The 25,246-nt window shown below is 37.0% G+C and overlaps 3 protein-coding genes across 4 annotated transcripts in view; 1 reads left to right on the top strand and 2 right to left on the bottom strand.

Moving 5' to 3' along the window:
• Positions 1-1,602: 1,602 nt before the first annotated feature.
• Positions 1,603-25,246, bottom strand: part of LOC123881118 (mitoguardin) — a 63,328-nt gene continuing 39,684 nt past the window's right edge. Inside the window, exons 4-10 of the mRNA XM_045929716.1 lie at positions 6,307-6,473; positions 5,460-5,642; positions 5,055-5,164; positions 4,713-4,881; positions 4,370-4,474; positions 4,000-4,128; positions 1,603-3,405 (exon numbers count right to left, since the gene is read on the bottom strand). Coding sequence (XP_045785672.1) covers positions 3,091-3,405; positions 4,000-4,128; positions 4,370-4,474; positions 4,713-4,881; positions 5,055-5,164; positions 5,460-5,642; positions 6,307-6,473 — 1,178 coding nt within the window. The 3' untranslated portion in view covers positions 1,603-3,090. The remainder of the gene's footprint in view (positions 3,406-3,999; positions 4,129-4,369; positions 4,475-4,712; positions 4,882-5,054; positions 5,165-5,459; positions 5,643-6,306; positions 6,474-25,246) is intronic.
• On the bottom strand, positions 7,105-10,402 carry LOC123864149. The gene is made up of 4 exons (XM_045904428.1): positions 10,228-10,402; positions 9,697-9,897; positions 8,840-9,158; positions 7,105-7,722 (listed from the first exon to the last, which is right to left on the bottom strand). The coding sequence occupies exons 2-4, from the start codon at positions 9,895-9,897 to the stop codon at positions 7,418-7,420; spliced, it is 825 nt and encodes a 274-aa protein (XP_045760384.1). The 5' UTR covers positions 10,228-10,402; the 3' UTR covers positions 7,105-7,417.
• LOC123881199 (protein unzipped) overlaps positions 12,825-25,246 on the top strand; it is a 38,508-nt gene continuing 26,086 nt past the window's right edge. Inside the window, exon 1 of one of the 2 annotated variants that reach the window (XM_045929870.1) lies at positions 12,825-13,107. The gene's annotated coding sequence lies outside the window, so the exon portion shown is untranslated. The remainder of the gene's footprint in view (positions 13,108-25,246) is intronic. The other variant, XM_045929859.1, reaches the window with a different exon arrangement.

Below are 25,246 nucleotides of genomic sequence, written 5' to 3' on the forward strand. Positions count from 1 at the left end.
ACTCATTACCTACTAAAAGTATTAGCTCACCAAAATATAATTTTATTTATTTATTTAGCGTCGGTATGGTATACCGCATCGTTTTATTGAAACTTCGTATGTGGATCTGGTTTTAATGAAAATTGTGATAAATATTTTCTAATATTTTCAATCGACACTTTTTTATAAACGTGTAAAAGTACAGTTTACTATGTTTCAATGATCTCTTAGTTAACAGATGCTTAAATTATATTGCATTGCTTTAATGCGATTTAATATCCACTTCGGGAACAAATGAAATAGAAAACCGCAATTTTCTAAAGATCCATTGAGTGTCTTGAATTAGTTTTCTTCTATTGTATATAATGACTCAAAGAAACGGTTAGTTTCAGATGTCAAAGAGTGATTCCATTTATTTTAAGAAGAATGCATGCATTTCTTGGTGTGTTTGTATATTCATATTCAGACTTGTATCTAGTGTCTAGTCCTGTGGGTAGGTCGATTCTCACTATGTCGTAAGCTTTTGTTTTCGGGAAAGCCTGCCAATCTTGAGTTTTAATTATTAAAAAATATAAATAAAAACTATTAACAGGTATTTTTTTAATTACGTTGTTATTATTATTAGAGTATATTAAAATCGCTGTGCAACTAAACCAAATAAAGACTATATAGGTAATTGTTATAAAAAACATTTATATTTGAACGTTATTGTCGGGCTTTCTCTTGTGAAATGTTTATACTTTATAGTGACTCATAAATAAAATTTTGATAAACTTTAAGAGTTAAAACTATTGCGAAGGTGTTTTATTTATGAGACTGTTAAAGTGTCTTACAGAAAATATTCATATTAGGTACTTTAAGACTGTTAAAAACCTATGGTAGCCTTTTATCATTCAATATTGTATGTTAAATACTTGACTTTAAGTTTATTTTTCCATTTATTAAAATCTTTTCAAATATGCAAATATTTTCGTAAACTTTGCAAAACAAACTCTTATATTTACTCAGGTTGTCATTGGGTCACATATAAATTATTATGTACTCAGAGTTTAAAGTATATATACTGAATATTAGGCAAATTCATCATTAGCATCTGGTGCTCTTGGTAAAGTATTATCATCTTTATATTAGTTGTTTACACCTATTTTTGTTTTACGTCCAACTAAAGGCAAGGCTGTATTGTGAAAATTTATGATATATACTAAATTTTCTAATAAACATTGTGTTTTTTTTACTTCCCTTAAGATTTTAGTAATTGAGTATAAGTCCAAATATTTTTATGAAGAGATTTAGAGGTAGGTATTCTATTAAAACTTCCAAGGTGTCAAAGATACATATAATATATTGTATTTACAAAACAATTAAATACAGATATCAACGAATTGCTGCCACCGAAAACAAATACAACAGTAATAATAATTTATAGACAAATTGATTTACATAACCTAAAATCTAAATACATACGTAACAACTTCAACGTAACAAATTATCGACAACTTAAAATAACGCGATTAGTATGGAGTGTAGAGGCAAGGAGCACGATCTCTTATGGGTAAAAAGTGTCCAGCTACAAACCATAAATAATAGTTCAAAAACCCTCCAAAATGGCAGTAGCGTTAGCAAAGGTAACGGCATGAAAGTATCAGTTGTCAAAGGAGTGAAGTATGCAGAGTTGAAAAATTTAACGGATTGAAGTACCTATGCTGAGTTAGTAAATTTAATATTTTTAGTGACTAGAGTATAGACTAGTTATTTTATACGGCAACCAAAACAGATTACAATATTTTAGAATTTTAATCTAATTAATAAATCATTTAACCACATTTTGATTCTATTGTAACCCTAGATGGTCGCACAACATGACCAGGGCTTAAAGCACGCTTATAGTTAGTGACAGTCCAGTATATCATCCACAACAAATTACGTTACGTAGTTTCTCTATTTTACCGCTCTTTTTTAAAACCTAGATCTACTGTAGCGCCACCCTTATGTAGCACATTTTAATGGACACTATATTGGAGATCGTGCTCCTTGGCTCTACACTCCATACACACAAGGCCCATCGCGGAGCGCAGCGAACAAACGACATCCCACCATTCGACGGCATTCGCGTAGCTCAATCTTATGAGAGAAGAGTTTACGCGATAGAAAGAAACGTTAATTTTAGTCCGCAGCAGCGCTGAGCGAGCTGAATTGCACTTTATGGCATTGTGATAAGTATCAAGTTGTATTTAATTTCTCGATTTGCAAATTAAGATGCTCTCGTTGAAATCGGTTGAGTGATGAGATGAGGCTTAAAGCCTCAATGATCGATTTATTAATACTGAGAAGTTAGAAGTTGCGATCAATTTATCTACTTAAGCTTAGAAGTAAATGCTTAACAAAAGATATAAAATATACAAATATTTAGCACCTAGATTACTACGGCTTTTGAGTCGGCGACTGACAGGAAAAGTGTTACCAAAGTAACACCAGCCGAGCCGTGATAGCACAGTAGCAGAGATTCTACGAGTAAGTATGTAGTTAAAGAACAAAACATCAAACTCGCCAACTTGTCTATCAGTGGAGACGAAGCCTAACTGCAAACGGAATGTCGTACTTCAACAATTATTTGAAATGTGACCACTTAGGTAGGTCAAGGACAAATCTAGAGCTAAATTTGCTGCTTCAATATCATCTGCGTGAATATAAGAGAATTTTCGCGAGCAATTTTGTGCTAGCGTTGTCCCTGCCCTAAATAAGACTTACACCACTTTGAATTAAGATCTACTTTAGCTTGGATTGAAAATAATATTTATTTCAAACTTAATCTAAAAGTGAACATAATTTTATTTCAAAGAGGTAATAAGACTGTACAACTTCTATTTTGTGACGATATACGTTTCTTTATTCTATTTCATATACATAGTTTGATCTAAGTAATTAACATAAATATTGATCAGTAAGCGGCACGCGCCGAACGAGTCGCTTTTTGAGTACTTCTTGAAAATGTGATTGAAGTCAAGTGTTAATAACAACTTTTCTGCTGTTTTGTATGAAATAAAAGCTCGGAACTCTTACACGCTCAACTTAAGACATTTGCTTAGTATGTAAGAGCATAATTTAGCTAGTTTAAATCCGCTCGGCGAGTTTGTCTGTGATGTTGGCAAACCTGGAGCGAGCGTGCTGCATGATGTCAACAGTGAACTCGTCCACGGTCGTATATCTACACTTTTGGAAGCTGAACAAGTCTGCTATGAAGCCTACTATCTCTGACTGGAAGGTCTCGCAAACGTCCCTCAACCGCTCCCTTGGCCCAAGGAACCCCCACACTAGTACGGGCAGCAGATGTTCTGATATCGAGTAGAAATGCGCCATGAACCCCTCTGGATATTGCAGATACCGCCGCTTGGCCTTTATGACCGACCACACTGCTGTAGTTAGTGCCTATAAAAGAAATTCTGAAATTAGCACGGTCAGGGTTTCTCATCGTACTTGGCGGTACGGTTTTATGGCAGGGTGGCAAATGAACTTGATTTACTAGCCGGGCAAGCCTAAAGGTTAGTTAATAGGCTCTGAATCTGGTGGAAACCAGATTATATCTATAACAATTTAGAAATCCTAAATTGTCCCACCTAGGAACCCGAACCTGAGATTTCTCACTTATTCCATAACACAGCAGCGCCGGAACGTTCCGTTAGGCATATTTCAGGCAGTTCCAACCTGCAATCACTCGGTGTTTATTTGTTTTGAGGAAGAAGGATTCAGTTTTTCTATTTGTGACACACAACCAACTTGGTAGGCTTGCGAGTATCTACCGTGCCAGGTATAAGGAACAATACAGATGGCTAATATTCTTTATAAAAAAAAAAAGATATAACTGTAGCACTCACGCTCTTCTAAACCCGTCGGAGAGCCAGCGGTTGCGCACGACGCGACGGCGAGGCGAGGTCCTCGAACGAGTCCAGCAGGTGTAGTGCAGCACCGAAGTTAGAGAAGGACAGAACAATACAGAGTGTAAGAGATAGTGTAAGCACTCACACTCTCCTTGAACCCGTCGGAGAGCCAGCGGTTGCGCACCACGGCGAGCACGGAGGCGGGCGGCGAGGCGAGGTCCTCGAACGCGTCTAGTAGAATGTAGTCTAGCACCACGTCGTAGAACGATACCACCTGTGACAACCGTCTTACTGAATACAACGCCACGTAATAAACTCGGAAGAATGCTATCTGGCACTAACGCAAGCTAAGCAGAAATTCTTCTACCAGTGAACTAGAAAAACTTCAGGCAATTGACCGCTCAAGCATTTTTTCCCCACTAATAATTTTGATCCTCTAAAATTTTTAATTCCGTCACCAGATATTACAGAACAATGTCAGAAATTTTTGAAAGATGATAGTTTTTAAAACTCACTTTAACACCTTTACTTTTCAATTCTGCCTCAATGGCTGACCAGTTAGCGGGATCGTTCGTCCATGACACCATTTCTTCGTAAGCAACTAGAAATTCTTTTGGTTCCTGGAAAATGAAATGAAACAACAATACAATCATGAGAAGTTGGTAAAGGTACCCTCTTTTCATTGAAAAAATTGCATAGGTCAAATAATACATGGATATGGTCTGAGGCATCTTGCTGTATTTATAGCTGAGCTCATGAGTTGGCCAGAGCGGGCAGAGCTGTACGGGACTTTGACATCAACCGAGCCGCACTGCACCACCTCGGTGCGAAAAGTTCTGAACGTTGGAAATAACTCACTTTGTCCGCAAACAGCAAAAGGTCCGTGAGTACTTGCCGGCCCGCGTCCACGAACCAGGCGCGCACACTCGCGTCCTGCAACGCGTGCTGGAAACCGAGCCGTAAGCAATGCAGCTTGCACAGGAACTCCGTATCCGAGCCGCACTGCACCACCTCGGTGCGGAGAGTTCTGAAAAATCCGATACAACTGTTTAGGGAACACGTTTCAGACATGTGCGGAATTCAATCAAACATAAACTTGTGCTAGAAAATAAAAAACCCAGGTTATTACGAACGTGAATCAATCATTATAATTTCGACCTCTAGGTACCTCCAAAATTCTGATCAATTTTAAGGCCTTACCTGTAAGGAATTCCTTGTTCAAACTGTTTGACCGCCGTCTGATACAATTCCAAGTTTTCTAGTTCAGCAACTGATTCTGTTAAGTCGTCAAACTCTCTGAGATCTGCTACCTGCAAAAGGTATTAGGTTCCTGTTAAAAATAGGTGCACCATCCCATTTTCCATGATATAGGTACATGTTAACCAGTCCACTAAACTCTTGAGATCTAAGGTTGCTTGGGGGGTCGGAATGATACACTTGTGCGAATAGAGCGGGTCCAAAAGATTAATCAGCCTGTTGTAGTCCACTGCAGAACAAACGCCTCTTCATCACCACACTAAGGATTGGTATGTAAAGATCCTCAATGTAGAAATACCTACTTCAATGGGATAAAGAAACTCCTGAGGTAGGAAATAGGGTACCTACCTGATCCTCAGCGGAAGCGAAGGACTCGGCGCTGGAGTGGTGCTCCTTGCGCGTGTGTTCGGACGCCGTGTGCGACGACAGCAGGCGCGTGCGGCGCCCCGCCGAGCTCTCCGCCGCACCGCCGCCGCTCTCCGACCGGAACAACACGGACCGTTGGTCGAGGAACAACAGCTCACAACGCTCCTGCGACATACATATATGCGACATGCATTCATCGTTCCAGCCTTTAGTTACTAGCACTTATCAGCGCCAGCTACAACAAGCCGGCGGGCGCTCTGCCAGTCCCACTAATCACTTCAAATCTTGAGGTAGGTATCTACTATGTTCGCGCTCCAATTGTGCTCCGCGCCTAGCTGCAATCGCTCCATAATAGTAGATTTGATCACGCTCCAGCAGCATGTAACTTTGCGTGCTCCGACGCCGACCGCTCCAAACCACTATGTTCGCTCACTATCTCTCCATTGGTTTGGTTGCGTTTGACTAAATTAGGCTCCGCGCCGAATATAATTGGAGCACGAACATAATGGATACATGACTTTCAGGAAATCTTCTAACACAGCATAGATCACTGAGCCATTTTTATAAGAAAAAGAGGTTGGGTGGAAAACCTAAAGTCAAAATCATTTATTCAAAGTAGGTACAATTGAACTCCTTTTGATGGTCGAAATTGTTACGATATAGTGGTGATAATTAATTACGTAACTTAAAACTAAAGCTCCGAGGGTTCCAAACGCGCCCAAGTCTGAGAAGAGCCCATTAAGAGAGTTAAGTTTAATTTAGTCCCATTATCGTCAGGGATTTGAAATTAAGTGTTAGTTTAGCTAGTTATATATTAGTTGATAGTTACTTGCAACAAATAAGCGTTCTGCAGCAGGTCCTGTATCTCGCGACAGAACTCTGCCTCCTCGGGCGAGGTGAGTGCGAGAGTGCCGGTCACTCCGCCGCGCGCGCCCACGGAGAACGCGGCCAGCGCGTCTTCCCAATAGTTGATACTTGTTTCTAACGCCTCCATACCTGGAAAGAAACTGTTTTATTAATAACAAGCGGCTCAATTCACTTTGAGTTTTGGTTTAGACTGTAAATTAAATATTCACCCGTAAAATATGTACCTATTGACTACGTGGCTTCAGCCTAAAGATTAAAATTAGCTACAAATAACATTATTTGGATACTAATATTATTTATTGCTCGAGTGGATTTTTGTATTTAAAAATCCCGTGAGAACCGTTTGATTTTCCGGGATAAAAATAGCCATGGTCACTCTCCAGGTCTTTACTATACCCATGCGAAAAATCACGTCGATCCGTTGCAACGTGATTGAAGAACAAACCAACAAACACACTTTCGCATTCATAATATGGGGGGAGATTTAAACGTTGATTGGTACGAGTATCTACATCTCCACTTCCCATCAAGGTGAGATCAATAAAAAAACTTTGTATTTCAATAGCATTCTGATTTATTTATAAATAAACTATATTAATTTAGTATATACCTACTTAGCCATTGCTAATGCTAATCATAATAACTTGTGAAGTGTCAAAGTACCTATTGGTATCTTTTTAGTTTTGAATTTTTGCCATACCTATTATAGTTAAATAAATATAGAACTTTGCTATGCTATTTACAAGCGAAAGGTGTAACAGCTTGGTTAGTTTCAGTTCGCCAAGTCTTCTATAGTCATTTCTTTCATCAGGACCATACATTTACCATGATAAAAAATCTTGCATTTTAACCATTGGATCTCTTCAGGCAAGTCCTTTTTCAATCATCTAACATGTTTCTTTAGGTTTTCTTATTTCATTCATAAACCCTTTTTTAATAGCGTGTCTTCTCTATAATTCTTCTCTTCTGTATATTTCGCATCAAATTCGAAGATCTGACAATGCACGTTCAATTATTACTATTCAATCGATCAATAGTTGTGTCAGTCTGTGCATATATGAGTTACTAATTAATTATAGAAATAATACATTTTTCATTTCATTATCTTCCACTGGTTGTGAAGAATGGTTCATTGAATTCTTGTGTTGTGAACTGCTGCTAATTTCCTGTAGGGTGCCCGCAATGGACGTCAAAGCGTCGGCTATTCGTTCGTCGAGCATGTTACGCCTCTCTTCCTGCATCCTCATTGTGTTCGCGATAACTTCTAAAGCATCAGCCATACGTTCTTCAGCTCCTATCCTGCGGTCTTCTAAATCTAAGGCCCATTGTGGTGGCGGTGGTGAAGTTGGTCTGTTAGAATTTGATCCGGAGTTATAATCTGAAAAGAAGATTTCATCTGTTTAGAATAAAATATGTAGTATTGTCTGCCAATGTTGGTATCTGCAAAATGAAATCGGGTGGAGATGTGTTTAGCAGACCAAGTCTAACTACATCGCTGCACTTTCAACTTGCGTAGAGGTATGCTTCATATAAGCTGCCGAAGCAAATAGCAATGCATGCAATAACGCATGCGTCTACGCATAGTATTAATTAACCACTCCTGGCACAAGCTTTACGCTTAATTGGAGGGGAAATGGGAGTACTAGTCATGATAAGCATGGCTAATATTCTTTATTTAAAAAAAAAATGTTAAAGTTGCGCGTGTTACGCGTGCGTCACAAACGAGCGAGACGATGCAGGAAAGCGCGTGCGTTAACCGCAGGGTTTATTGCATACGCTTTTGCCAGCGAACATCTGGGTAGTTAGCGCATGAAAAGTACACCAGGCTCTGAGGCTGAACGCATCTGTGCTCTGATCCACTTAAACAGATACCAGGCTTTATGATATTTTTTTAACCATCTTAGGCCAGAAACAAATTTAACAGGACTGCGCGATTAGAAAAATGTGAGCTGAACTTTTCTCCAGTGTTTTGCTCACAGAGATATAGTCACATTGTAGCAGAAATGCCGATTTTTCCTAGACTTGTTCCTGGCCTTTCTGAAACTGCATTTCCTATATGCAATCTAGAATGTATTCCGAACCGTGAGAGATTGATTCTGTTGATGATACAAAAGCAGTTGTAAAAGTTTATTTGAGTAAATATCTTTCTATTTCTATACCCTATCCATGGCGTGAAAATAATATAGCGCTCTCTCCGTTTAGCTCTATCAATTGAATCGGTACATAGCAAAGACAGAGCTATACTAACATATCAATGGAATGAAGTTAGTATAGCGTTCTCTCTGTTTTTGTATGGGATTAGGGAGAGAGAGCGCTATATTAACTCCATTCTACAGATAGGGTATACAGTAAAGGCCTTCATACAATACAAGCTATAACTTCTAACTGTATTGGAACTGTTGCCTTTAGATATTGTGTGTCTTTAAATTATTAGTATAACAAAAAGTTTCATGGACACAAAACTAAGAAGTATTTAGCTATGAAATAGTCTTCACCTGTCGTTAGTCTTTTGTTTTTTATCTCATTCATTTCCTTTAATTGAACTTGTATAGGGAAAGTGCGCTGTTGAACACATGACACCTGTTGCGTTTGTTCCTGATCCTGGTCATGCTCTTGGTCTGAATCTGAATCTCGTTGTTTGACAAATTCGACGACTGGCATGGGTCTCACTTTCCGCGTCTGATTCAACTGTAACACTCGCACTTCAATTTCGTCGAGGGGTAGAAACCTGTGCAGATCTTTCGGAGTTTCCGTTTTAATTTTGTGTACATTTTCAGCTTTCTTACTGCATCTGTGTCGCCATGTGAACCAGTACTGGAAAATATACAAAATCCAATAAGAATATATTTGTCAAAGTAGAGCACAGATATTTTACTATTTCTAAAGGTTTATTATAGGTGAAAGTTTTTGTTGCAGGTTGTATATAAATATAAGTTTCATAATAATGTTTTAGTAATATTAAAACAGCTCTAGATGAGTGTAATGTACTGTATCAAGTAATGTATCACAAATTCTTGAGTTTCCGACTTGAGTTGTATTACATTTCACATGTTTGGGTCCACTTTTTAACTCTATGTAAGAATAAAAGCTGATAGTGGAAACAATATGAGACAGTAGCAACCACTAAAGATTGGCGATGGTCGATGTGACACTGGGACTTAAGGATCTGCATAGCCGCATCACAATACTAGAAGACCATTAGAGTCCTCAAGTATTTATGTACCATAAGAGTTTCAGAACTTATGTGTGTTTACACACATTAACACACATACAAGTGTATGCACTTATTTGAGTCTACATTTACGAGCCCTGACTTTGCATAAAGCCAAAAGCATGATTAAATTATAGTTACCCTTTTCCAACCCTGGACCGGCTTCTTATCGCCTCCTTCAACAGAATTAAGCTTTCTTGTGAGTTTAATCCACTTCTCTTTCATGGCCGCAGTTGCTATAGGAGAGCTCACTGGAGTGCCTTTGGCCATATCTATATTTTGCTCCAAGAAATCTATCATTACCTCCTGCTGTCGTCTGACTATCTTTTTTGGAGGTGCCATCTAGAATATAATCAAAAGAAATATAGATTATTATGAAGTAGGTGTGCTTTTTGGATGAAACTAAATTACTAAATATAGACAGAAAAAACAATGAAAGTAAAAATAAATAAGTATTTAATAAGTGACGAAAATATTGATAAAAGGGAAGAAGTTATAGTTATAAAGTTAAAAGTCTACTACCTAATATTAAGTTTTATAACATAATCTTACACACAAAAAAAAAACCCAAACTGTTTATTTTGGACACAAATCTTTGAGATCAATGACATAAGGTGAATTGTGTACATAATTAAAGCGATTTAAATGTGTATTTATAACAACTTTCCTTACCGTAATTACACCAAAACACTTGTTACTATTTAATTTTTCAAATTGAAAACAAACAAATCACGCGCCTTTATTTGACACAAGCAATTTCTTTTAAGACTACGAAATTGTTATAATGATGATCTGTAATGGCGACCAATTCTTTCGGATTTTGATTGAGGTTAAATTAAAATGTCAAAACGACGCATCGTCTTCAGGTACTAGTGGCTCCATCTAAGAATGTAAACTAATTGAAGAACAATCCTCATAGATGGCGGTGTAAAATAAAATATATTTTTACTTTATATATTCTTTAATAAATGGATTTTCTAAATGAATTATAACTTGGAATTTAACATTATATTGACGCGTTCTTCGTCAATAAGGCATTAAAATGTAATAAAACAATTATTTTTGTAGCGCCATCTAGCGTCAAGTAGTTAATGAAAATATAGTTCTCAAAGCCTCAATAGCTCAACATAGCTCAACCGTGGAAGTGGGCCAAAAGGTTGGTTAAATGGTTTACAGTTCACACCTTACACCCACATTACCACTTCTTGAGATGAAACTTATGGTGGTCATGATTAATTATATCTAACGGGCACATTGGTTGCATTGGTGAATGAGGTAGATTTTTGATTCTATATATGGTAGAATCCATTAAGTTTGAAGTTAGCTTCTTTTATAAGTATAAATTATTAGACTTACTTAGTCTTAGTGTGTCCGTTATGGTCCTATAATCTATATGTTCATGCATTGTTCATCCGAATGTCTTGTTTGTTCAGTTATTGTTTGCAATTGCGTGAAGGTGCCTGACATAGTACTATCGAAGTCCAATAACTGGCAAGTTATAATAACAATAATTAATTGAAAGAGGCATTGCAACGTATGCTGGGCAGCAGATGGAGAACCTTATTTATGATCCCTCATAAATAAGGTTAAGGATCCTTTTCTTACTAGAAAAGGATCCCTCCTTTTCTAGTAAGAATCTTAAATTACATAGGACGTGTACCTTAAAATGTATTTTAAACGTTTTTACAGAAAAAGCAAGACGCACCACACAACACCACACAAATCCTTCATAACACCGCGACATTTTGCGCAGTGTTGGTTCATCTTACTTGGTGTCTTGCTTTTTCTGCATGGCGCGCCTGCCTAGAATGTTTAACGAGTTAAAATTTTCCCACGAGGCCCACATATGTTTTTTAATCTATTTTACTGCATAATTAAATTCGAGGCCAGACGAATATTACTTAATTTAAAAAGTGCGACAATATTATCCGCACCACATGTTAATTTGATAACGGAGCGGAAGGTGGGGCAGGCAGCCAGGTGTCAGCTTACCTGCTAGCCGTAATTAATTCACCTACCCCGAATTTCCAACCACCACCTTTGTTTTTCTCCAGGAATCGCAGCGTAACAAAATCCACTTACCGGAAATTTTAACCAAGTATCACTTTCAACGTCGTCCGTAGTTAGATATAATTTACGTCTAATATATATAAATTTTCGACAGCGATTTATGTAATGAAGTGGACAATTGGATCTGGAATTGGAATTCTGGACACTTGACAGATGGCTGAAAGACAGACAGACAGACAGAAAAATTTACGTCTCCAATTATAGGTACCTACACTCTACAGCCATTTTCATTAGATTGGATATTATGAGATTTATTACCCAAGATACCTCTTCTAAAATAATAATATGATCGGAGCTACTCGTAAATCATTTTAGTATCTTTCTACCTATATACCTAAAGTTCTAATTTTTACTTTTAACCCCCGACCCCAAAAGAGGGGTGTTATAAGTTTGACGTTTGTATCTGTGTACCTGTCTGTGGCATCTTAGCTCCTAAACTAATGAACCAATTTTAAATTAGTTTTTTTTTTTGTTGAAAGGCAATCATTGTTCTTAGCTATCGGTTTAGCCGTCTGAAAGTTATCAGCTCTTTTCTAGTTACTGTAACCTTCACTTGTCGGGGGTGTTATAAATTTTTAATTTATTAATTCTTGAAAAGCTACCCTTTCATTTAATTACTATCACATTTTTGTGATGTAAGTGACAGATGGACAGACAGACAGACAGCGAAGTGAGTACGGAACACTAAATGAGTCACCTTCTCTCACCAGACAATAACCACTGTGAAATGTCTGATAACTTATAAATTGAAATTGAAATAATTTATTACTTCAAAAGTTTCCGCATAATTAAATTGCGATGGACGGATATAATGATCTAAAAGCCATTAAATTTTCTTCTCGCTTTCCCAAGAAGTTTCTTAAAACAAGATCTTCTTAAGATAAGAGGATATCTTTAAAACAAGAGTGAATAGGCACCTTCTAGGTAAACGCATCCCATCTTAGACCACATCATCACTTTCCATCAGGTGTGATTGTGGTCAAGCGCTTACCTATAGTGAATAAAAAAAAAAAAGAAAAAAAAAATAAGTTATTTCCATGAGAATTCTAAATATAGAATCTTATGAAATAATTTTGAATCAAAATAAGATAGGAAGTTTGAAATTAACGGCGTAGGTATATATAGATATTATTATGTCCGTAGCGCGGGGAAGTCGCGCGGCGCATCGCAGGCCAAGCACAATCTACGGCTCCGGGCTCCGAGTCTCGAAACTCGCCACCGATCCGCACTCGCTAGTCGCCGCTCTCGCCAGTCTATTGGAGGCTCTGCAGTGCAGCGGTGTCCTATCAGAGTGCGCTCTCTAACCATACTCACCCGATTTCACATCATACATCGATACGCCTGTGGGATTACTTCCAATCGTTCTCCATCCAGTGCATCAACGTTTTCAGTGAATGTGAACCTCGGAGGCGAATATTGTGACTTTTTAAAGCCTTCTCAATTCGACCCGCGCTTATAGACGCCGGTCTTTTCCGACAACAGGTAAGAACCAAACAAAAAACGTAATACATAAATATTAAAATGATTTTCTATCGAGATAATCGTATTGAATACAATGGTGTTTGCTAAACGATGCTTATTAATCTTGCAATACTGAAATTCATGAGGCTTGAAAATAAGCAAGTAAAGATTAATGATTTTAGCAACATATCGGCGTGTCTCGTTCGATGAAAATTCTTGGCAAAAATACGTTTATTTCAGTGATAACGTTTTTCGGTTCTTGGCAAAGCTTTGCGTATTTTTTCATGACAGAATTATTGAAATTATTATCATTTTCTGTGACGGAAGTTCTAGTTTTAGTATAATTTATAAGTTAGTGCACGCAAACGTGAAATATTGCCGTCTGTCGTAGCCTACAGTTTAAAAATACAGACCTCCTAACACGTTTCTTGTAAACCGGTTCATGCACGCTGTTTAGCCGCCAAGACTTATGCAATGGTCTAACCCTCAGCGACCCAGCTATGAGCTCATCCGGTCACAGAAGATGCCGCTCCTGTTATATTATTTACCTAAGTTATTTTCCTCTTTTAAACTGGTTTACTGGTACTGCCTCTAAAATATAATCGGAACTTGCCTCTGGCAAATATTTTACATGTTTACGACCGAATTACTGTAACGATACTTCGCTTTGCCACCCAAAAATACTGCCTCTGCTAAACTGGTTATTGGTTCTGCCTCTTTAAACTAGAATCGGAACTGCCTGTGGCAAATGTTTTACCGCCAAATGACTATCAAAAATATTGGCCAAATAATGAGGTAAAAAACATATTTACCTTTTCTAAACTTTTTTTTTGTTTAAATGCCTACTCGTAGAATCGGGTCTGCCTCTAGCAAATATTTTACCGCTGAATTACTGTAACGATTTGAATAATAAATACCTAGGCAGATTATGAATTTAAGAGGTGTGCAAAATTTTTTGCGCTACCCTATTAAAAAAAAATACACGTATGAGTGAGTGTGGAAACTTCAAACTAAGTTCCTCAGTAGAACATTAGGTAGTTTAACGATTAAAAAATCAACCCATAAATTGATATTTATTAAAAGAACTAAAGCGAAATTACACCTTAAAATAATATGTACGGATAATTATCACAGTAAGCACAAACATACGAATTTTAAGAATAATATTGTTTACTTTGTCAAAATTCCCTGGAGCGTTACCGAATCAGACTCACCGAATGCGCGAATCGAAACATCTGCTAACAAAAAACTTTTGGATATTGCATTGTCAGTGGCAGCTGCGTTCAATCCACGTGCCTTAACAAATTCCCGATAATCACGTACGACTACCGCAGATTCTCTACCTCTATTCAACACACAAAACTACAGCTTTAGAATAAATTAATCAACCTTACCTCTCATGACATACACACAGAAATATTTATATGAATCATATCTACTAGATTTTGTTAATTCCGTTTCCTGTTCTTTTCGACATTCATAGCTCTTTGTTTGTGGTCGAAGATTAATTTAATTTAAATCGTTACGCTGTCGGCGATAGGTACTGCTAGGCACGCAAGCCAACGATCAAGATTGTGTTGTTTGATGGGAACAAAAAAGACAGTGCCAGGTACAAACGAAGAGGCTCGGATAATAAGTTGAGTTGGCCAGCCAAGCCAAGTCGCCCCGCCACCGACCACTTGGCGGCGTCGTATTGATCTGCAATCGCACACTGCTCACGTCATATGGAACTAGGTTTCCTTCTAGAGCCAACATATTAATATGATAGAGTTTACTATGTCATCAGACTACGTGGGTAGGCGTAGTAATGATAACTTCAACTCACTCCGATCCCGCTTGTTTATTTCTAGGTCAGCTATTAGCTGCCGACGTATGATTGTTGGTGTATAGAAAGCCGTCTGCAACAAGTTGCTGCTCAATGTTGGTGTTTTATTTAGTAACTGGATGTTACCAAATAAGAAACTACTCGTAATTACCTACCGTACATCAAAAAGCAATCAAATGGCTACCGGTGCGGCGGTCGGTTCGGTCACCACTTGTTGTCTATTTCCTTTTCTTTGATTAGCTAATTCCGCCAATGTCTGCGTATGGAAGCCAATAATTAGATAACGACGCAAGTTCGTTAACCTAAATGTCTTGCTTTAAAAAATAATCACGTTAGTCTATTACCACATGTATTCACGTAACGTTAAAGCGAAATATTTTAATGTCACTAATTTAATAACTAACTTGGCCTACTTGCTACGAGTACTACAGCAAGGAAAGCATTTCCGCGAGGCAATAAGCGGCCTTGTCGGCTGGAAAATTGCGCCAATTTTCAGGGTGCGCCTCCGCTTCAATTTAATTAAAGTTGAACGGAAAAATCCACAGTCAAAATGTTCCAAATAAATAACAACAGTCGCGGGATACAATTTGTGCCATTTCGCGGAAGACAAAAGAATGAAATTAATTTCCTCATTATCAAACTAGCTAATGCCTGCGAAATTGTCCGTGTGATATAATTTATATTATTTTATAGCCTATATCACTGAGGAATAACGTATCTAATCTATCTATCAATATACCATCTAACAGTGCGAGATCATTAGTTCTGGAGATTACCCCTCTAAATACAAACCTAATATCCTCTTGAAAATCATAATTTATACAGCCTAGATTTAGTAATTACATTGTGCATCACAGAATTCTACCATTTTCCCAAAGTTCAAAAGCATTTACGCAAATACGTCGGTCTTGCAATTTCCATGAAAACAAGGCCTCGTCCCTCGGGTCGGAACAAATTGAGGAAAGCTTTTTGTAATTCACCTTGTACTGTGTCCACTGGGTGCCATAACCACGGTTTTAGATTTTTTTATGACAAAAGGGGTAGTGAAAGTACTATGAGTGACAAATTGGGTGGGTGTAATTGCCGTAAATAATTGTGGGGGATGATATGTTGATGTAGTCATAACAATCGGCAAGGTCGCGGCGCTAACGAAGGGATTCGGGTCTAGGGTTGTAGTTTGGGGATTCTGAATGTTGAGCGATTCTCGTATTCGTATGCAGGCCGCGGCGGTGTGGCGAGTGCGATCGATACGCGCCCGCGCGACGTAGCCGACAACTGACTGCCATACTCGGGACCTTTCCACCATTACATATCTACAAATAAGTTAACGTTACCGTGTTGAATAAGAACAATAATGACGAGTGATGACATACATTGCACAACATGAAGATCTATTAAACTACTTTTTATTAATTAAAAAGATAGGTCTTATATTTGTTTATCAAGAGCCATTGGTCAACACATTATGATATGCCAATGTTGCATGATTAATTAAACGGCAAGCAAACATATAACCCATGGAGCAAACGATCTTTAAGAGTATTAATATCCATAAGCATTATTGATTAATTCTAATCTAAACGATTGGACGGATGTGGAATATCGTTACAAGGGAGCAGTAAGTACGATGATTTATGGGTCCCAGCGCTCACTATGATATCATCACTGTCGTCGACCGAGAAAGAAAAAAAGTAGTTTAGTACTCAAGCAAATAACTATTGAGCAAGAAACTCATCGGCCGGTGACCGCGTGGCCCTGATCTTGGCGAAAAAAACTAATTTAATTTATTTTATATAGCTTCACCATATCCAACAACTTGATTACATAATAACGTCCGTAAAGATTGGTAGTCATTAGCCGGAATAAGTGCCTAACTACATACCTTTTCATATTATCATACTTATAAATAAACTCGTAAAAATATACAGTAGCAAGAACCTGTTCGTGATAATAACTGATAAATACATTTACTTATTACAATACTTTGTCTAATTTATCGACACAACATACCTACTTAATTCTGTAAAAGGAGACATTATAGTTCTGTTAAGGTATAGAATATTTTAAATTTAAAGATATATAAAACTACATATATTAATTGTAACGAAACAGAGAATCAATAGTAGTAATAGATTGCTAGAAATTAAAATCGTGAAAATCTAAGTCTAGTAGGTATGTTATTACTGAAGTTGTCTGTAGAAGGTAGGTACAGATAGTGTTCAATATATCACCCTGAGTGAGAAAACAGAGAACACTAACAGTTTACTAATAGCTTAATGCACTTCCAATGTGGCTGTCTGACGGACAAGTAAGCAAGGGGACTGGGGACCATCTAAACTAGGGAACTGCAAACGAGCACCAATTTTGCGCACTTATGTTTCATCACACACATACCTAAATATTCCTTACACGTCTTATAACTTTACCTTGGCATATTATACGTTGAACTAGAAACTTACCTATCTAAAATTTTATTCACATCTTAGAGATTATGCTAACTACTTGTTATTCAAGTTGCTTCGTAATTTATTTTATAGATAGAAGTAAATTGTTATCGTCGAAAATATAATTTGCGGTTCATGTTCTTGTATTTAGTAAACTTTTTAACCGACTTCAAAAAGGAGGAGGTTCTCAATTCGTCAGAACCTTTTTTTTATTCACTATCTGTATTTCAACTACACTGAATATAAGACTGATGTTTGTGATAGTAGGTATACCTAGATGTAAAAAAAAAGAATTGAACGACAACCTGTAGGTACCTACTTATCCTATTAATCTAATGGTTTTGTAACAAGTTTTTTTCTTGTATAAGGAATAGAAGAAAACTGTTGGAATAAGGATACAGAACTTAAATAATCTTAATGTAGAGAATGTAGGTAGGTACCGTGTTCTAAAACTAATCAATCGAGAAATAGAATGATCACAATAGATCCGTGCGTGGGTACCTGGATGCCGTCTTTTATATTTTTTTTGTTGCCCGGCCATTGCTCCCCATAACAGAACGACCCTTGGCCTAACAATGATTGGATAGAGGGGAACGATATGCAGCTGCTCTTTTCTTGAGACACCAAATTCTTTGCTCCAAGTTGAGGTAACCAAGTTGCGAAATGATAAATAATTTAAATATAAATGAAATGAAATATGAGGTAGACATAAAAGTAACACAATAAACAACAAAAATAGAAGTATAACTCCTAATTTCTTGCCTTAAAAATCAAATTAGTGATTTTACGAAGCCAATCATTGAAGATGTGAAACAGGGCGGCAATGAAAATAGTTTACCTTAGCCAAATTCTTTGGATTTTATTAAAATAACAACATCTATGCATTTTCCAAAGACTAGATCGTGATGAAAGTTAAGATCAAGATTGTAGGCGCCAAGAGCGACGTATAAAGAGACGAGTGATTTCCCCTGATAAAAATAAATTAATTGGAATCACATCTAGTAGTACATAAGTAAAAACTGGATACTAAACCAAGTATTGCTTTCGGTTCCATATCGGTGCGTTGTTTTTACTGGCTGACAGATTTCTGTGAATTACAAGCAAGAGAGGTGGCTTGAGTTCATGGCCACTGGAACAATCGATTGGCGTGAATTTGCGAGCTTTTGCCTTCGTGAATATTATGAGACCTATTGTTTTCAGCCTTGGCAATATTAAAGACCGCATTGTGCTCAGACAAAATAAAATGAAAACAATTTTGGGAAAATTATGGGTCACATTAAACCTACCTACCTACTCAAAATAAAAATCAAAATTTCAAATAAGATTCCACTCAAAGCCTGCCCGGCGATTGTCGAGGGACACGAAGGTCGCGCGCGTCGACGCTCGCAGACCATCGACTAGCGACAAGTTGCGCGACACGTAAATGTCCCAAGCGACGTCGGACGACGTCGGGCGACATGGCGCGGGACACGTGAATTTCGTGTCGAGCGACAGAGTCGCGCAACAAATGTCCCCTAGTGAAAATGCGGCTTTATGCCTCAAATGGCGACATCCGTTTCATTCGCTTAAGATGTATGATGAATGAAAGGTGTTCTTAAACTGTCTGGATAATGTACCCGCAACGAAGCTCGGTGAAATTAATTAAGCACTCACACTTAACCAACAAGCGCTTCATCACGGCCAATGCGAGGAAATTAAATGAACACGCGCGGACGCTTCTTGGTGGACGCTTATTAGAACAGCAAAATGACTTGGTATTTTTAGTTTGAGATGGTCCACGTGAACAGAAACGTCCCAATTGTACATAACACTAAAGTTATTAAAACTCGTACAATTTAATCTTGAAGCACAAAATTAAAGCATACCTAAGGTTTTTGTAATGTTTTTTTTACTATTCTGATAAGCAGTAAGCCCTCTACTGCGATCTCACCTGATGGCAAGTGATGAAAGTGGGCTAACTTGGAAGGGGTATGGCAGTTTCATTAAACCCATACCCCTTATCAAGAGAGACAATTTAGATAATATAAATTCCCAAATTGCCCCTGTCAGTAATCTAACCCGGGACCTCCCACTTATAAAACCACAGCGCTCACCACGGCGCCAGGGAGGTTTTCAAATGCGTGTGCGCATTTGAGTGAGCACCTTAATTAGCACAGGTGGACGTAGCAGGTGTCTAACGAGCCATGCGAGAATATAAAACAGCTTGTCTTCAAAGTCAGTTACGCGCCCTCCTACAACTATTAAGTATCGGCGCGTGCGCAACCACGTGTTCACGATCATTCAACCGTTAAATAAACTAATAATTGTGATAACCTATCATGTTAAATTACTTTAGCCACCGAAAGTAGCAGTTACCAGTATGTTAATACCCGGTAAGCGCTTGATAAACCTACCTAATGTATTGGAATTGACATATGTATTGTATAAAATTGTGAAGCATGTCTATTTGAACAACTTTGTAGTTGCGACCACAATGGCTGACACACACAAAATATGGATACAAAAGGACCCGCACCATGTCCATTCACACTACCGGCTATAATTTAATATCCGCCCTTGGAACTAATCCTATTTCCTCAATAATCTACCTAAGCTATTAAAAACTGAAAGACGTGTTTAAGGACTTTGATATGCAAAGAACCTACAGCAATCTTGGTATAAGTAGGTATTAATTTTCATTAGATAAAAGTACAGAGTAGTGAGATGAAACAATAATAAGGTTCATCATGCTGACAATGTCTAGTCTCCTAGAATGAAATTTAGGCAGCCATTCTACAGTTGGGGGACAGATTCAGCATCAGATATTATACATATAACATTCTAGATAAAATATGGGAGGTATTCTTCAACTAGATGATGCTCGCGACTTTTTAAAACTCCCGAGAAAACTCTGGTTTTCCGGGATAAAAAAGTAGCTTATATTTGTTTCCAGGATGCGAGCTATATCACTGTGTCAAATATAAGATCCTCGCAACTAATTCGGTGTGGATTTAGGTTTTCTAAAAATACCATGGAAGCCTTTTCATTTTCCGGGACAAAAAATGGCCCCTGTCGTTCTCCGGGATGCAAGATATTCCTGTATCAAACGTCAAAATCGGACACGGATGGGTCATGAAAAGTTAGCAGACAGAGATTTATGATACTATGGATATTGGATATGGATGTGAAACTTATGAATAGTTATGTATTCTAGAACCTTTTTGCTTTAATACTCACGCCGGCAAGAAATTGTACTAGTACTACGATAAAGCAATAAAAAGTTACTTATAAGTTAATTGAAACCTGAGCAATTAAGTGAAAGCCTGAACCTAGTGCGATATTTGGTTACGAGAATGCAATGCATGCGAGCGCAGATAGTATCTAGCCTTTTACGCGGAGATCGGCCTAGTCTCATGTAAAAGGTATTGAGTGCACCTAGTAGTATAGTTTCTTAGACTTCCGTTACAAATCATCCACGGAAGTAAACGTTTGGATGTATGGGGGATAGTCAGCATTACGAACAGATCTTTTTGATGGCAGATACAATCAACGTTGATTTAATGGGTCTTAAAAGGATAAGATCGAAAATCCGTAATATATCGGATCAACTATGTATGTATTTACCATTTTGCTACGTAGCTATCTATAGGCTCCGAAAAATATAAACATTCTTTTCTTTACTTTAGAACGATTTAATTAAATTGTAGACAGTCTTAGCACAAGAAAATGCTCTGAACGTCCCATTAGTAGATCCAATAAAGCTAAATTAAATAGACCAAGGTCGCTCTATATCCTGAAGGTTGCTAGCAAGGACTCGCCCGGGCCGCAGCGAACAACCTTCCCTTTTCCCGTAGTCTTTTGCTCTTCGATTTAACGCGGCGGTCTCCGTTTTCGTCGATACTAAAGTTTACTAAAATGGAATTAAGTTAGGAACGCATGGATCGAAAAATTTGAAATTAATATATAATATTTTTCATTATATCCCCTTGGATTTGGTCCGATTAAAACATGATTGGACAAACTTTCCTCGATAGAAAAAAAATCAGAAGTTTGGTCTAAAACCTTAGACTTTTGGGTTTTTCTCTTTAATGACAAAGCTCTTAAAGACGTAACTTTCACCATAGGTGTAAAACAATCAAATAAATAATTCGGTCCGATCATTTCACAGTAAGTGCTATATTTCAAATTATATTCTAAATTATTTGATTTCACGCTTCCTCGCTTATTCTCTTCAAATCGCGTACAGAGCGAGTACAAAGAATTTTCGACCCTATTGTTGAGTCTTATGGGCCGTAATTACGTTATCTTGTCAGTCATACCCGTCGCCTCAGCGCGGCAGGACCTGTTTCGGGTTTCATAAGCATTTTGTAATACTGTAATTGTACAGAATGCCATAGAGTAGTAAATTCAGTACTATGTTATAAAGTATTTTTATTTAGGATTTTTCTAGATTTTAAGATAAGTTTATATTGTGCATTTATTACATTAAAAAAGTAATTATTTTAAAAAGAATGCAGTAAACAGTACATTGCAGTGTAGTGAAGCTAATATTAGGTCATTATAGACCAGGACTTATAATTTGAAAATAAAAATTAATTAATCTGAGTGCTCTATCCCGGTAGCTCAAAGATCAAAAACCAAACTTGTAAAATGCATAAGTATTAGAAGATAAGATGGAAAAAAAACTTTATTGATATCAATTTAAAGGTTTTTAGGGGAAAGTACTAATTATTATGAAAATAGGATGAGAGGAGACCGCGTATAAGCAAGCGTAGTGTAGGACGTCCTCCAGCACGATGGACTGATGATATAAAGCGGCTGGCGCTCTTTAGGGAAGGCCCATGTCCAACAGTGGACATCCACGGGCTCATAATGATGATGATGATGATCATGATTATTATGAAAATGACATCCACTTTCAAGTCCGAGATGTTTATCCAAGGTGTTATAATTTTTAGTTTCTTCACTTGCTATGCAATGATATCATTTATTAGGGTTCCGTACCTCAAAAAGAAAAGCGGAACGCTTATAGGATCAATTTGCTGTCTGTTTGTCTGTCTATCTAACTGTATGTCTGTCTATCTGTCCACCTGTCAGTCTGTTTTGTCCGTGTGTGTTGTGTCTGTCAGGAAAACCTATAGGGTACTTCCCGTTGACCTAGAATCATGAAATTTGGCAAAAACCATGAATTTATGGGTTCATTAAAAAACAATGTGTTTCAATTTTCAAAGTAAGATAACTATACCAAGTGGGATATCATATAAAAGGGTTTTACCTGAACATTCTAAAACTGATTTTAATTTATTTTTAAGCATAATAGTTTTTGATTTATCTTGCAAAATGTCGGAAAAATACCTGAGTACGGATACGGAAACTTGGTGCGCGAGTCTGACTCGCACTTGGCTGGTTTTTTTATGTATATACGTCACTAAGTAGTCAATAATAAGTTTGACTAAAAATTGCAGTGTCATAAATGTTTTATAGATCAAAAAAATAATCATACTATTAAATATTCCTTCAACTTAGACCTTATTGTCACAGCTTAAAAGTTGAAAATGTGCAAAACAAAATTTCATACGTACTTAATACTTTTTCTCATAAAACTAGTTCAATTTACAAGAAATGAAAGATCCTATTGTGTTTGCCTTTGTCAATACAAAGGATCTTTGTGGCTTTTGTGTTCTCACTCACGTATACTAACATTAAAATATCGATGTTAAAATATTCGTTGTAAAACTTACCTTATGCAGTTATTCTTAAAGTATACATTAAATTGTTATTAGTACGAGAGTTGCTTCGTTTTGGAATGCCAAATCAGTGTATCAATTTTTCTTGTTTTGAATCGAAAGGTAAGAACAGTAATAAAATGTAACTACTGAAATCGTTTGTTTGTAGCTTTTATAGGTTCGTGAGAAGTAGTATTGTTGTATGATAATTTGGTCAATTTACAGATCAAATTTCTCAAAATCCTGTCTTAGTGCGGGTCTACGTTATATAGAGAACCAACTGCACCTTTTCAAACTTCAAAATCCCATCAGGACCAGTCCTGGCATAATTGTTAGTTAGTGGTAGTACCTTTTCACCCCCACTTTTTTTCATATTACATCCGTTAGGTCAATTTTTTTCGTATAAAATGTAGCCTATGTTACCCGGATTTACACCTCATTCACCAAAATCAGCCCAGTAGTTTCGGCGCTACGGTGGAACACACAGAATCTGGATACAAACACACACACATACATATACAGACTGCTAAAATCATAACTCTTCCTTTAGGCTTTGCCGCAATGGGGTAAAAAAACAGGCTGAATTGAGAACCACCTTCTTTTTGGAAGTTGGTTAAAAATTAAAAAAGGAGCAAGCAACAGACCATTTAGACTATTTACTTTTCCAGACGTTTTAGATACTATCTCATTCAGCGTTTATGTCATCCAACTATGTAATTTGACGTCTGGCTAATGAGGTGTTCTAATCATACAGACTATTCACAATTCCAGACGTTTTGCTACTTGTGCATTCTGTTTTTATGGCGTACAGCTAAGTTGACTCTCTGCTGACTGGGTAATCTGCTTTGATGTCATCTAGCTGAATTGTCTATTGGCTTACTAGGCACTTTTCTTTCATGTCAGTCAACGTAAAATTGTCTTTTAGCGAAAAGGTAATGACCTCTTTTTCTGGATGCCTAATGATAGGCATCCAGAAAAAGAGCTCAGCTTCTGAATTAGAGAAAATAATTACTACAAATTTAAAATTTGAATCAATGGCCCGAATCTGAATATAACAAAAAAGCTATAAAATATTTTAATCTCTGTCTTGACTTTGTTCAGTATCATATAAAAACATTTCTCCAGCGCTTTGACTTTGAACCTTAACGTAAACAGTTAAGTTAGCGTATTGAATGTGTACATACCTACTTATGCTCTTTTGGAATATTTCACCTAATTAGTTAACTTTTATGGCTATTAGCTCCGAGCGGGCCGGTTTGACTGTAACCATATTGAATAAACAAAAACAAGGATTATAAACAAAACAGCTTTTTATACAACACGAAATATATTATAATGTTATCCTGTTATGGCTGCAGGTGCATATAATCTCTTTCAGGTGTTTTTGCACGCCTAGCGCGTGTGATATTTTTTTTACTGTAAACGTTTTGATAATATGAAAAAATAGGATTTTACGATCTCGGTAATTAGTGAAATGCAATAAATAGTTACTTGTGTAATGTCCGTGCTAACTATATTTTCATTGAATTTCAGTTGAGTGTAATTTCTATAATCTCAGCATCTATAATAGCAATAAGATATAGAAAATATAAGATTTACCTATAAATGTAAGTAATTAGGAATGACAGTATTATCATTATCAATAAGTGAAAATTTCAGAAACTTGGACTTGTCCATGCTATAATCTTTTATCCATGTGAAGTATCTTCTTTCAAGGCCAAATGTAATGGTCACCACAGTAATGACCAAAACTGGCAGATAGGGGTTTATAATGAGAACGTTAACGTAAAATAGACCTTAACCGCCTTGTTTTATAGCTCAAATTAATCCATTCATGTATAGCCAGTCAGACAGAACCAGAAATTAAAATCGGTGTAATTGAATTTAGGACCTTAAGTCAAGGTTATTTAGGCCCATTTTAATTTAATGTTACTGTGTGTGTGTGATCTCATTCTATGAAAGTTGGTGAAATGTTAAATCTCCTACTATAATAAGCATACAGGTTGAAAAAGACACCTATTAGCATGATTGTAAATAGATCTCATTCATTATTTCTCGTTGTTGACAAAACAATAAAAGTACATTATAATATTGTTGTTTTTTTTTTTATCAGTGACTGTTTACTAACTAATGATAGTAACTTGGCAACAGTGTGCATTAAAATCCATACTAATATTATAAATGCG

The sequence above is a fragment of the Maniola jurtina genome, chromosome 1, assembly GCF_905333055.1.
Source record: "Maniola jurtina chromosome 1, ilManJurt1.1, whole genome shotgun sequence".
Lineage (NCBI taxonomy): Eukaryota > Metazoa > Arthropoda > Insecta > Lepidoptera > Nymphalidae > Maniola > Maniola jurtina.

Excerpts from the sequence above, each read along its gene's own strand:
- LOC123864149 (XM_045904428.1), bottom strand. The coding sequence starts at position 9,897 with ATGGCACCTCCAAAAAAGATAGTCAGACGACAGCAGGAGGTAATGATA. Across the intron at positions 9,159-9,696 it reads CGGTCCAGGGTTGGAAAAGG|TACTGGTTCACATGGCGACA; the intron begins GTAACTATAATT and ends TATATTTTCCAG. Across the intron at positions 7,723-8,839 it reads AAACAAAAGACTAACGACAG|ATTATAACTCCGGATCAAAT; the intron begins GTGAAGACTATT and ends TCTTCTTTTCAG.